The 13,398-nt window shown below is 39.6% G+C and overlaps 1 protein-coding gene across 1 annotated transcript in view; it reads right to left on the bottom strand.

Moving 5' to 3' along the window:
- Window positions 1-13,398, bottom strand: part of LOC102679297 (PHD finger protein rhinoceros) — a 36,547-nt gene that overhangs the window by 15,422 nt on the left and 7,727 nt on the right. The window contains 1 exon segment of the mRNA XM_006620298.2: window positions 215-427. Within this exon segment, the coding sequence (XP_006620361.2) occupies window positions 215-379 (165 nt within the window). The 5' untranslated portion in view covers window positions 380-427.

Raw genomic sequence — 13,398 nt, 5'->3', positions numbered from 1 at the left:
GTGAACGAGAATCGAAGGATACGAGAAATATCATATTTTCATCCGAATTGAAAATTTTTGGGACAAACTGTGATTACAAATTTTCTTTCTTTTACACATACGTAATTATAAATTTTTCTCTCTCGAAAATTATTCAAGCTTCAAAGATATATTCAAAGATATATTACGTTTCGTTCGTTTCAATATCAGAATAATTTTTTGACCTGTAAAATACCTGTAGCTTAAAATTATCAGTCTTGACATGGTTCAGAGCCCTGCCTATGTTCACCCTGAAGGTCTCTTCCGGCGAGGCGTGCTCCTCCCGCGGTTTGAAGCAGTTCGAACAGAGTTCCTTCTTCCAAGCGTTCTGCACGAAGCGGTTGCATTGTGCCGTGGACATCGTTGCTTCACTGCAGCGACAGCGAAAGTCCCGTTACATCATCACCCTGAAAGGAAAACAGGCGAAATAAGTGGTAATCGTCCAATTCTTTAACCGTTCGATGCGCTCCTCCTCCTACGCGATTACGTATTTATATATACACTCTTCGTGATCCTCGAAGGGATACGTCACGATATCTGGTTGATTAATCGACCAGATACTTTTCGTGATCGAAACATTGTGGTAAATTGGCCGCGTTCCTTTTCATAATTGACGAATTATCTTGTGGCGAGGCGAAAAGGTAATCGTGGCTACGATGAAATGGGATTCTTGGGAATTTCTAATTTCGAATTTTCTAATTTTTGTATTTCAGAGATGGATTATTAGCGTTCCGTTATCTTTTGAAGACATTCTACGCTTCTGAGGATGGAAGAGTCGAATATCAAAAGAGTGGAAAGATCGCTATTTCCATTTTTTTTTTTTTTGTTGAGGATAAAAAGGGTCGATTAGTATTCCGTCTTCTGAAGAATGGAAATGTACTACTTTGGAAAATGGGAAGGTCGTTATTCTATTTTATTCTTTTTTTCAAGGAAAGGTCAATTCCGTCTTTCGAATGAAAATTCAACAGAATCACTATTTCCTTGCTCAAAGAACGAAAGGATCGATCAATTTTTTTTTTTTTTGGAGTTTTTTTAAGAGTCAATTATAATTTTGTTTATTGAGAAATGACAAAGAATCGATCTTTCAGATAATTTCAATAGAAATGAGTAAGATTCCAACAAATTTTGAACATTTGAGATAGATTAGAGTCCATTTATCGATAATTTCTCCCTCGTGTCTGTTTGGATTGATTCAATTATTCGTACGACACCCTATAAACAGTGATGCAGTAAATTTTCGAGAGCACAGTCGAAAACGCAATCTCGCGATACTCGGCTCTTGGATAAAAAGATAATTAAGCGTCTCGTTCTTTTTGCATATCTACGGCAGAAAATTGTTTGCAGCAAAGTTTAACGAAGTACTTTACCGTTCAACATCGGCTCCGGTTGCAACAAAGTTTGAACGAGTCGAATAAATTATCCTAATTAATCCAGAGCTTCTTACGTACGACGCTCGATTTTTTCGTTTCAAATCGAAAGAAATCTTTTCTACTATCGTGACTTCCATCGAAAATGTAGTTTGTTTAAAATATACAATATAAAGCTTGATTCGACTCGTGCATCATCCTTCTTTTTATTAAAACAAGAAACCATTAAATTTTCTAATGGAAACGAATAATGCCCGTGAGATGTAATTTATATCGCTTCAACGAGGAAACGTTGAGAGAACCAGAGTTACCGTACGAGTTCTCGAAAATTTCCCTCACGAATGGCCACGTCGCGCTGGAATTTCCTCGGCCCTCCTCGTTTGAAATTCAAGATACGCGACCAAGTCCTTTCACACGTGGATTTTTATCCTTTCGCGCAAACTTCTTCTCTTCCAACTTTCCCTCCTACAAATGGAAATCTATTCCCCCGCGAGTTTTGTTCTTCTTTTGTAAAAAAAATCTAACTGGAAAACTGAAAAAAAAAGAAAATAGATTCGCATCGAAATTACTCTTCCAATCTTTTCAACATTTCTTCAAAGCATATCTCGTGATCGAAAAACAATTATACATCCACAAAGAGGTATACCAATATTCTTTCTGAATAAATTAATTTCCAAACCTCCTTCCTATATCTATCAATCCGGGGTTCGAACAGCTGGGGTTGGAAATCTCGGCGGTGGTGGACGATCCCTCCGACCGAAATGTCCCAGTCACATTAATTATGAACGACATAGTGTGCAGCATCGACAAGGTTAATCCAAGCGAGAGTATGCTTTCCTGTCGACAGCGGCCACCGTGGAACGCAATCAGGACAATTGACCCGAGCTGGCCGCTCGACTGAATAATTGCCCCGCTTCCGGCCCCCGCTTTTATCCTCTTCGCCTCTTCGCCCGACCCCCGACATTTAGCCAACGATACCAACGCCCGGCTGATCGTGACGCCTCATCGCCTGGCAAGATATCCCTCTCTGGGATAGAGGAGGGAGAGAGGGAGAGGATCCAAGATGGAAAGCCTTCCGTGAGTGAGGATCGTTCGAACGAGACGAGGAGGAAGAAATAAAAAAAAAGAAAAGGGAACAACTTGCTTCGAACAACTTTGGTTTCGTCGAGTGCATCGATTTCGAAGGAAAGGTGATAAACGACGAAATAGGATTTTGGTTGATCTAGGGATTGGGATTTAGAAAGTTTTTTTTAGATGGATTTATTCGTTGGTCGGATAAAAATTTTGGTGGACAGATTTTACAAAATTCCATCGAGTTTATTTTTTTCTCTTTTCCAAACGAGCTTGGAACAATTCGATTCGATCTTGATCGCTTCGTTTCCCGCCTCTCGTTGTTCCGCGCAAGAGATCTCGTTCAAAGGTAAATGTGTTTAAAAATTGATTCCAATTTATTTTGCAACGCTGTGACAAGCAAAAAGTGTTATTAAGAACGACATTTCCGAGCAAGAACTCTTCTCTTCGAACGAATTTTCAAGATCAAGGCCATCGATATCGAAATCCAATATATAACATCTTGGAGACGCTGCTGAAACTCCTATCCCGACAAACATCGTTTATTCACACCCCTGCAATTAAAAGAGAATAGAAAATCCATTGTACAATTAGATAAATAATCGTGACGAAATCGTTGATATCAAACGTATTCCTATATATATATATATATACATTTAATACACGCCCTAGGAAATTAATTCCTATTCTCGATCAGTTCTCGGATCAGTTCAGGTCCAATTAATTAAAACTGGGTGACTCGAGCAACTCGAATCGTTATCGGGGGAGGGGGAGGACGTTGATCGGCGGAAAAAGAGAAATCAAGGTCGGCCGACCTGCTATGACCGACCGACCGGCTCCCATTACGTCACACGCGCTCGATGGAATCGCGTGTTACGCGGCGGACGAGTTGTTGCGGGGAGGGGCGAGGGAGTAGAGACGAGAGGGAATTTCGTCGAGGATTCCGCAAACAGGTTCCCACGACCAGTCTAATCCCGATGGAACGATCCACGTCCACGATCTTTGTCAAGGACAAAGAACCGTAGTGACACAGGCGCGCATTAACATGCGCGAGAGCCAGGCGAAGCCAGGCCAGGAATAAAGTACCGTTTCCAATCTCGATGATCCGTTACATCTTCTGCGTTCCGTCCTCGACCGTTGGAATCCCGTCCTCGAGGGGGGGGAGGAGGGGATCAGGACGCGGTGGAACGAACGTTTTCTTCGTTTAAAAGCTCGTTTCGTTTCCGGTCTTCTCTCCGATGAGTGAGAATTATTGGATCGGATTCCGTCTCTATAAATGCAATAAAGTTTCTCACCTTCTCGTTGTTGGTCTCGAAATATTGCGATGGGAGAAAGTGATCGGGGATGAATTTGAAAAGAGAGGTGATTGTGCGCGCCTGTCGCGTTTGCTACTTGTGATGAATGGATTTTGTGTGGAGAGTTGTTCGTTGAATAATACCGACAACGGTCATCTTTCTTTCGCAAAACACTTCGTAAAAGTGAAGCTCTCCTTCTCTCTGTGAGTATATATTAATGTAAATAGAAATAGATGCAAATTTAGATTTAGATTTATCGGGGATATCGTGTCCTCGTGAAATTTAATTTTTCCTTTAAATGAAAATAATAATAATTTACGATATCGATCTTCAAAATTCCTCCTTCGCTTTCACTCAAACATATTATTAGATAAAAAAAGAAAATTAATTGAATCAAGGATAGAAGGAAAAACGGAATAATTTCGGGAATTTCGAATCCTTTGGAGAAAATATTTAAAGGGGGGCGAAAAAATATGGCCGGTCAAAGGACGGTAAGACGATAATTTATCCACGACACGATGGTGTACATACCACCCGTGCCCAGAAAGTCGTAACAACCTCGTTCGATCAATTTCAAGGAAATTTTTGCTCCATTTCTCGCGGACCGGTCGGTGACTGGCTCGCGAGGGCATCTCGCCGGGGCACGAAAAGAAAAATTGAAGGTGACGGGGACAGGTTACGCGTTCCTGACCGCCACCAGGATAATCTTCCTCCCCTCTCTGGACGATCGCCTGGAACGGTAAATTCCATGGGCGCAAACCTTGTCAATTGCAGCGGATTAATGACGAAGAGACTGCGTGTTCCTCTCGAGGATCGGGATCGAGATCGAGACGTGTCCCATCGAGATGGATTCCGCGTACAGATGGAGGCGGTCTTCTCGGACGGGTGGTTGAACGTGTGGTCACGCGTGGCGCAATCAACCTTTTTCTGGTTGAAATAACCGGAGGATTCTGGATGGTGTCTTGGCCATTTGTGGTTTTGTATGTATATATGTGTATATATACGTTAGATCTAATTTAGTATTTTTTTGCAGTGAATCATTACTAATCGTAATACCAATCATCATCATTGATTCCCGAGAACTATGAATTTGGAATGGAGAAAGTTCCTTGATTAAAAACTGTTGGTCATTTTTTAATATATTCAAAAATTATTGTTTAAACAAACGACACACTTTTTCTTCTAAAATTCTAATAATAATCGGTTTGGATGCGAGATCACGAATTTTCAACACGCTTGCAAATTCTTGCAAAATCTTTTTCATCCTTTCTCGTTCAAAGTCATTTATTAACATGAATTTATTATTATCAACTCTAGCCTCTCCGGGAATCGAAGGAAAGTCGGCATTGTTGGCGTCTTTGAGTTATTGCGTTGTAAATAATCCGGGATGAATTTGAGCGGGGGAAGGAGGAAGGATGGAAAGGATAGAATGGAAAGCCGGGTGGAAGGAACAAGAGAAAGTAGGGAACGAGAGACGGGTAAAGGGTTTCGCGTGGTATCCGAAGCAAGTTTTTTACGAGATCTGTGCCGTAACGAGGCCTCCGCCGAGCGGCCTGTAAACAGGTTCGCGAACAGATCGATCCTCTTATCGTTTGCCAGGCCCGAGAACCGGTCGTCGACCTTCCCGGGCCAAAATCATTTCAAATTCTTGGCGCGCGATGAAACGGGCGGCCTCTCGTTCATTGCCACGGTGCCAACTATAGAACGAAGAAACGGGCGTAGCTTTGCAATTTGCAAACACAAAAGAGGAACCACGCGCCGTCATCCGCGCGTCTGTCTATCTATTATGCATGAAGAACGCGAAGGCGAATTCCTTCGATCGATTCGCGATCTTTGTCTCCTCGATAGTCCATTCTTTTTTGATTGAAACTTTTCGTGCCAAAGTCGACGAATATTTATTTTGACTTTTAAATAGTTGCGATAATGTGGCAATTTTATTTTAAAATAACTCTTGCAAAATGAACGCCTATATCCTAATTGATCATCGCAATTTTATTCGAATCTTCATTTCAAAGTTTTATATATAAAAATCGATTAATGAATAATATGTTAGTTAATAAAGGGTTAATCGATCTGCTCGAAAATTTAAAATTTCTAAATCACAATCTATTTATTATTTAAATCTAGAATCGAAAAAGTGAAAAATCGATATCTGTTGTTCAGATTCAGAGTGGAATAACGTAAACACTGCTACCTCCCGTTTGTAAAACTTCCGGTACTTTGACCGGGACCATTGATTTACGCTCTCTTCGTCGATGTTCCAGGGACGTATGTCCGTTCTCGCCTCCCCTTTTCCTCTTTTCGTCTTTGCGCTCTCTCTCTCAGTTTCTGGCGCAAAGCGCGGGAAAGGCGGACCTTGGCGAGTAGGCATTCCACAAAGGTGACGCGGCCCCTCGAGAGAAAGAAACGAACTCGATCAACGTCGTCGCCGCGCATTGTTTTCGAACCTGTCGCCTCTGCTTTGTGCCCGCGAGAAAGCTCCACGGCCGTGAAACACCCCAAGCCGGCGGTTTCTCTTCGCCAATCTTTCGTCACCTCCTCCAAGGCGATCTTTTGTTCACCGACAGTGCATTGCATTTGCGACAACGATCATCTCGAATTTTTATGAGTGGAATTTAACGGCCGGTTTCAATGACGTCTTGTACCCCTACGAAATTCTACAGCTTTTTGAAGGAGGTTTTGAAAGGAAATTAATTTTACGATAAAAAAGAATCGATGAAAATTTTTAGTAAATAGGTTTCATAATGATCATTTTGAAATCTGGGATCAACTTTTTCTCGCCTCTCTTTCTTCCTTGCCTGAATTTCGAAATTTGCTCAATAAAGAGTGCACTGAATCATAGTTGTGACTATTCTTCAGAAAACTCTTTCCACTGCTGTTTCCATAACAATGGAGTTATATTCAAAACCTCCGCTTTGTAAAAATCTGGCGAAAAATCATTGTGAATTGTTCTCCCCTCATTCAATAATTTTTTTAAATCGAATTGCTGATTTTGTTGTTATGATAATTATTAATTGTTACAGAAGCAGTTTTGCTGGCTTCGTCTCTCTACTTCTCTCTCGATCATTTAAACACTCGCGAAAATTTTTATTATCGAATTAACAGCGATTTCCTCGGGGCGAGTATTCGTGGAAACAGTAAGGCTGATTTACATCGCGCAAACATTCGTGAAATTCGAGTAAAGGAAAAAGTGTCGGGAGAGCAGCTAGGCAATCAATTTCACGGAACGACGAAACAGAGGCGTGGAGTATCGTGGCTCGTGGGAGTCGCACCCAAACAGTGCTTCTCACGACAATGAGGGGACGCAATGGCGGCCGAGTCGAGACAAAACAAATTATCGTTCGCCCCATAGGGGCGTGACGAGATTCGTGCGTGTGTGAATACCGTTGGACAGTTTAAGGTTATGATTTCTTTTTTCCCTCTTCTTCTTCTTCGAGAAAGGTAAATTTTCGTAGATAGAAACTTCGAATAATTATCTTTGCGACAATGAAGAAGTTCTGTTGTTGGGTGTGATGACACTTCCGATTTTAACGACAAGGAAAAATTTTTTTGTTTGAAAGAATCGTTGTGAGAGACACAAGGCACAAAGAGTCGCTAATTGAAAGATGTTAATTTCGAGGCGAGATTGTTAATGGGTTTGAACGCGTCTCGTTGTTCGAGTTGACCTGGATGCAATGAAATTGGAGACGTTTCGGTGAATGATGGGGAGAGACGTGAACAGAATGATTCGTTAAATTGTTTAAACATAGAGGAAAGCCCGCGATGGAGTGGGCTTACGGATACAGTTACCTACCTACCTACCTACGAACGGTCATTAGCAGGAAAGGGATCAAGTGTTAATGTTCCAATTATGAGGCCCGTTAGAGAGAAACTTTCGAGTTAATGCGAGTACAGAAAATCTTTGCTGTTATTATCGTGCTTGTCTCCTGCCTGGTTATGATCATTAACTTCACTTGTCCGCGATTAATTTATAACCCTCTTAATCCGTATTCCGTTATCCGGTCGAAAAAAGAATCGTATCGTTGGAAATTTTTCAACAACCGATTTCGATCAAGGATTAAAAATCCGATCTTGAAAAAAATGTCGTTAAGTTTGAGACGTCGAATTGTAAGGAAAAAAAGAAACTCGAAGACCTCCAATAATATAATTACAATAGTTGTTTGGTAATATTCCACAGGATAGGAACAGTAACCTCGTATTACTTCGATCGATGACTCATCGATGCACGACGAATGCAAGAAACCAAATCCAATTTCCAACGCGACGCAATTATCACCTAACTTTGTCGACAATGTCTCGGATCCAGGAAATCGAGTAAACGAATACGTTACTGCGATTATTAAAATTCATTAAAATCGTAACCATAATTTGGGAACAGTCTTTGCGCCACGTCCACGAATCGAGTGCAATCGCGCACTCGTGGAACTTTATAATTTAAACTCTTTCTTCTGACCTTTATGAAACACTTACGGTTTACAATCCTCCGTGGATTTACGCGCATCTCGTATGTAGATTGCGTGTAATCTTGCGTAGAATCGAAAAAGGAAAGAAAGAAAATGAAGTTCAAATTAAGTTTAATTTGATAATTTCAAATATCGTTTACGATATTTCGTATTCTATATATTCTTTTTCTCGTGTTGTTAATTATAATCTCTTTTTTGCATCTCTGATATTCGAAAAATTATCGCTTATCGATTCTCCTCTCTGTTTCACAAGATAAAAAGGAAGGAAGGACAACAATTAAAACTTCGAAACTCAACTCTCGTTCCGAATCATTCGAAATGATTAGAAAAAAAAAACTAAATTAAATCGTGCTAGCTCGAATGTAACGTTTTGCATATCGGCTAAAGTCTCTCGTTGTCCAGCTGGGAAGAAGAAATGATGCAAAGAACGAGATAGCACAATTCCCGCGAACGAGTCCCAGCTGGAAACTTATTAGCCATTTTGGATTCGCGGCTCAGGCTCCGCCGAGATCGACCGATCTTGAACCACGGACGGATTTATCGCGGTGTGGCGCCGCTCCTGCGGGAATAAGAAGCGACGAAGATTTATTCGACTGGGTTTCTCTTCGAGAAGAGAAAAAAGAAGACGCCGAAGGACGGCGTTTCCTCGAATTCGATCCCGAATCGAAAGGAATTCTCTCTTTGGCGGGGCCCAAACTTGCTATTTCTTCGAGGTAGAGCCCTTTTGTTGAACGACGGCCTCCAACGCTTCCACTCGTCGAACGCTCGATTATGGACGAAAAGAATAATCTCGAGTTTTTCGATCGAAATTTCGAGATTCGCGCGGTGATTGGAATGAAAGAGGGAAGATTATGCGATACAATCGGTTTTCGGAGCTCCTCCCTCTCGGATTCGTTCTAAAATTCGTCCTAAATGAACATTTTCAAGCGGGAAGAAATTTCACTCGCGTCAATTTCTCGATTCGTTTCTATTAATTATCGACACGATAATGTTGAGTTTTCTAGTTTAGAAATGGAAAAAAGAAAGAAAAGGAAAAAGCGCGCCTCGGACGGAATTATCTTCTATCGTTTCGCCAATTAAAGAGGCCGCTTCCCCTTTATCGCGCTATCAAACGCTGACTGCTCTTCGAACAAAGAGAATGTTCGTTATATGTACACGCGATATCGTGCCTCTGTGCTTAGAATTTGATATTTCGGATTGGATATTCCGCGCGGCGTGTGTGTATAGTTTAGAGATGGATGGCCGGTTTGGGAAATTGATTGATCGATTCGACGCCCGACTCACCTCTGAAACGGATACCCGTATGACGTGGGGATCTAGCTTTGCTCTCGTATTTGTAGATTCCAAGTTTCGAATTTCCCGAAGTTGAAAATTGGGGAAATCTCGATGGAACGAGTTTTCACCATAATTTTTCGACGATTAATCATTTTATTTAATTCTTTCCGGCAGATGATGATTTTCTGTTTTTGCATTAATGAATCAATTCGTTATGCATTATGATGCATTGATTGTCCGATAGTATCTGTCGAAACGAAAAATAATTCTCAAAGAATTATGTACAAACAGATTCGTAATTTAGATTCTTTCAGAAATTGCTTGGTCAAGAGATTCCTCTTGACAAGTTGATACCGTGTCGAAAATGTCAAACGTAATTTACAATAAAACTTTGGCAACTTTTACTTTTCAAATTTCATTCTCGCTCCTTCGAGACGAGATAAATTTTCAAAATTGAAAGTTTCGTCGATCGAAAACTTCCGCTGCCTCTTCAATGACAAAGCATAAAAGTAATCCTCTTACATCCTACATTTCTTGTAATATCCCCAATATCGCGTACAACATCTAACCTATGTTGATCGTATCACGGAGTTGTTAATAGTTCGTACAACCATTCAAATTTTATCATTAACGATTAAGCAATATGCGGAGATGGGATCACGATTCGCAAACGTTTCGTAGCGTTGACAATTTATTATATATAGCCTCGAACCTTGGTTGTTCCTTGAGCGTTCCTCGTCGACCGAAAACGACTTTTGCGCGCCATCTTTCCAACCATGTATATACAAAGCGATATACAAAGCTAACCGCGTTAGCTTTCTAATTGCTAGTTTTCGGGGATAAAGAACGCTCCGAGATGGAACGGAGCAATTGGCGGCTTGTTGCACAATAAGCCGTAACACTTGGCACACTTTTAGCGGCGTTTAAAACCGGGGTTAGGATGTAAAACTTTTCTTAAAACCGTAAGGGAACGTAGGGAAACAATGAGAGACAACAAGTGAGCAGGTAATTGGTTGTTTGGAAATAATAATTATCCTGATGACTATGATCGATCGAAATTCGTGAAAAGTATAAATTTAAGTTGAATAACGGTTTTAGGTGTACAATTAAAGATAATAAAAGAGATAGAAGAGTTTGTGGAGAATTTAAATATTATAAAAATCCACGGAACGAACGCATGATTTTTTTTTTTTTTTACGAGGTTAAAATATAATTTACCATATTCCAAGAGTGGAGCATGATTTTTATTTCTGTAATTAAGCCTCGTTAAAAATGTTAATGTGAATTTTACACGAGTAGATATAAAGATTGAAAGAACAACGGATAATAAATTTTCGATGAAAATTAGAATTAAAATGCGCGCATCGTGCAGAGAAGAATAATCGGCATTTTATTAATTTAGAAGGATTTGGGATCTCTCTTTTTTCTTCAATCTTTCAACAACTTTTCAAAACGTAAACGCAAAGTGAATTGTATTATTTATACCTATACAAAAACTGTCAAAGTTGAATATCGGACGAGGTTCCTTTAGAAATCACGTCGCAATCGTCGACAAACTTTTCTCGAGTCGATCGTAACCGCGCAATCATCCGCAACGACGTCGCGCCTCGCATCGAAGAGAAGAGGGGCGCTGTGGTAAACGGCGTGCCTCGATCGGCTAAATTCCTCCGTGACGCTTCAAGGTGACGCCACGTTTAGTATGCCGCCACGGTTACCGATGCCTTTATTTAAAAAATCATTTAGCGCTCGAACGACGCCTCGAAACGTCGAACGAGCTCTTTTCGAGTCGAGAGAAATCTTGAAGAAGGATCGAGGATTCGGATTATAATGGATTATTCTCGGATTTTGCACACAATGAACGCGATTACGTCGAAATTGAACGTGTCCTTAACTCGTTGCTCGCACTGGAATTCTTCTTCGGGTAATAATCGAGCCACACTTGAATTTATTAAGATTCTGAATATTTTTTTTTTTTGAGGAAATATACAGGATGTTCAGAAAAGAAAAAAAAATCGAGATTATTAAAAAAAGTTTAAAAATTTTATTACAACTCGTTTAGAAATATTGTTCGGTTGAACTTTGTTTTCAATTATTTAATTAAATTAGATTTTGCAATCGATTTTATGAATATTCGATGCCGCGAGCGAGATTTCCGAGCGAGATTCGAATGTAAATAGAGGAATTGATTCAATACAATCAAGGCTCAAGGCTAATACCTTAGGTTAATACAGGGAAAGATTCAGATAGATAGATATATGGAATACGAATTTTCAATATTACGTTTCATTCTCATTTTTTTTTTTCAACGCTCTCTCCCTCTGTTGTATAAATATTTATCTTTTCGACAAACTAAATGATCAATAATTTCGATGGAGGCTACAACCATTGATAAATACGTTTGCGCAAGACGCGCGGAGAGATAGAAAGGATGGAAAGAATGAAGTTGGATTGCATAAATATTTATCCGTTTCCGCACGTGATTTTTACCCGTGCTAACGCATTTATGCGCGGATCGTAAACGGATATTTATCGAGATACGAGATGCTCATACCTGTTATCGGAACTTTTAGTTTCGCGGCATAGGAATCGGATGAAAGGTGCGCGCATTCGTCATAAATATTAAAAAAAATCCTTCCGTTAGAATCAGCTTAGAATCTTCAATATTTTTCCATATTTAAATGAAATTGGAGATATGGGAAGGGGGAACGTATCGTTTAAACTAATATTGAAAAAAAAAATTTTTTTTATTTCTACGTACAATTTGATCAAATAGCGTTACGAGTTTAATTAAATTCTCTGTTCTTGGGCGAAATTTTTATTAAGGGAGAATTATTTTCTATTTATCTTTGTATCGGACAAAAATTAATTAAGGTCAAGGATGATTTGATCTTGGAATTTATCAAAAAAAGAAACCAAGAGAAAGGATAATTATTTAATTATGATAATCCTTGAATATCGAAAAAAAAAGGAAAAAAAAAAGAATTAATTAAGATCGTTATTTAATTTCTTTTTTCGTCGGACGAATTTCGCTAAGGCCAAGAGAGAATAAATTATTTCCAATTTAAATATTTTATCCGATAACTTTTATCCATTTATCCTCGCGTCAAATTTATTAATCGCCAACTAAGTATAATTATACGGAATGATATTATTAATTTTTCTTATCGAATAAATTTTTATCTTCCGTTTCCTTTTCAAAAGCAGATACGCGCCTGCGGAATACAATATAAAATACGTATACAATCCAATTAAACGTCCATTTTTCAATTTTACTTTTGAAATTATCACGATTGAAAACTTGCTTGCTCGAAATTTCTTTCGTTTTAGCTCTCGATCGTTAACGTCACGCGGTCTCGCGATGCCTAACAGTAATCCACGCGTTGGAAACCGTTGTTAAACCGTTGTTAATACCGTGTACAGTTTCCCGTCCCCGCTATCTTCGCTCGCGTGCTCTTTCTCTCCGTTTCAAATCGTTTCAACGAGGCAAGGCAAGAGAAATGCCAATCGCTTTTCTTCTCCCCTCGTCTCCTCATCAACGCGAATCGAAAGTTGTATTCTCTCTCTCTCTCTCTCTTCGATAATTGCACAAGGGGAGAAAAAAAATATTCGAGAATATTTTCAATTATTGCAAAGGGATCGAATTTCCTGTTATGCAAATGAATCCTTGTAAACCGTTCGAAATGTCAGTTTCAGATCGTTAGTCGAAGAAGGTGGTGGTGATGTGCGAATCGAAAGTGTTTTTTCAATTTTCCATTCGTTTCTCATTCCATCCATCATCTTTCCAGTTCCCCATCTAAGAATGTGTACGTGTGACGTACGGTTATGAGGGATTACGTGTGCTCACTTTTTATGGATTTATGAAAAATTTTAATGAAAATAGAAAAATAATGAGTAAACGTAAACACGTGA

This window comes from Apis dorsata, unplaced genomic scaffold (genome assembly GCF_000469605.1).
Source record: "Apis dorsata unplaced genomic scaffold, Apis dorsata 1.3 scaffold_499, whole genome shotgun sequence".
Classification (NCBI taxonomy): Eukaryota; Metazoa; Arthropoda; class Insecta; order Hymenoptera; family Apidae; genus Apis; species Apis dorsata.
The sequence above is the reverse complement of the archived record's forward strand: the minus strand, read 5'-3'. Positions and strand labels throughout refer to the sequence as shown.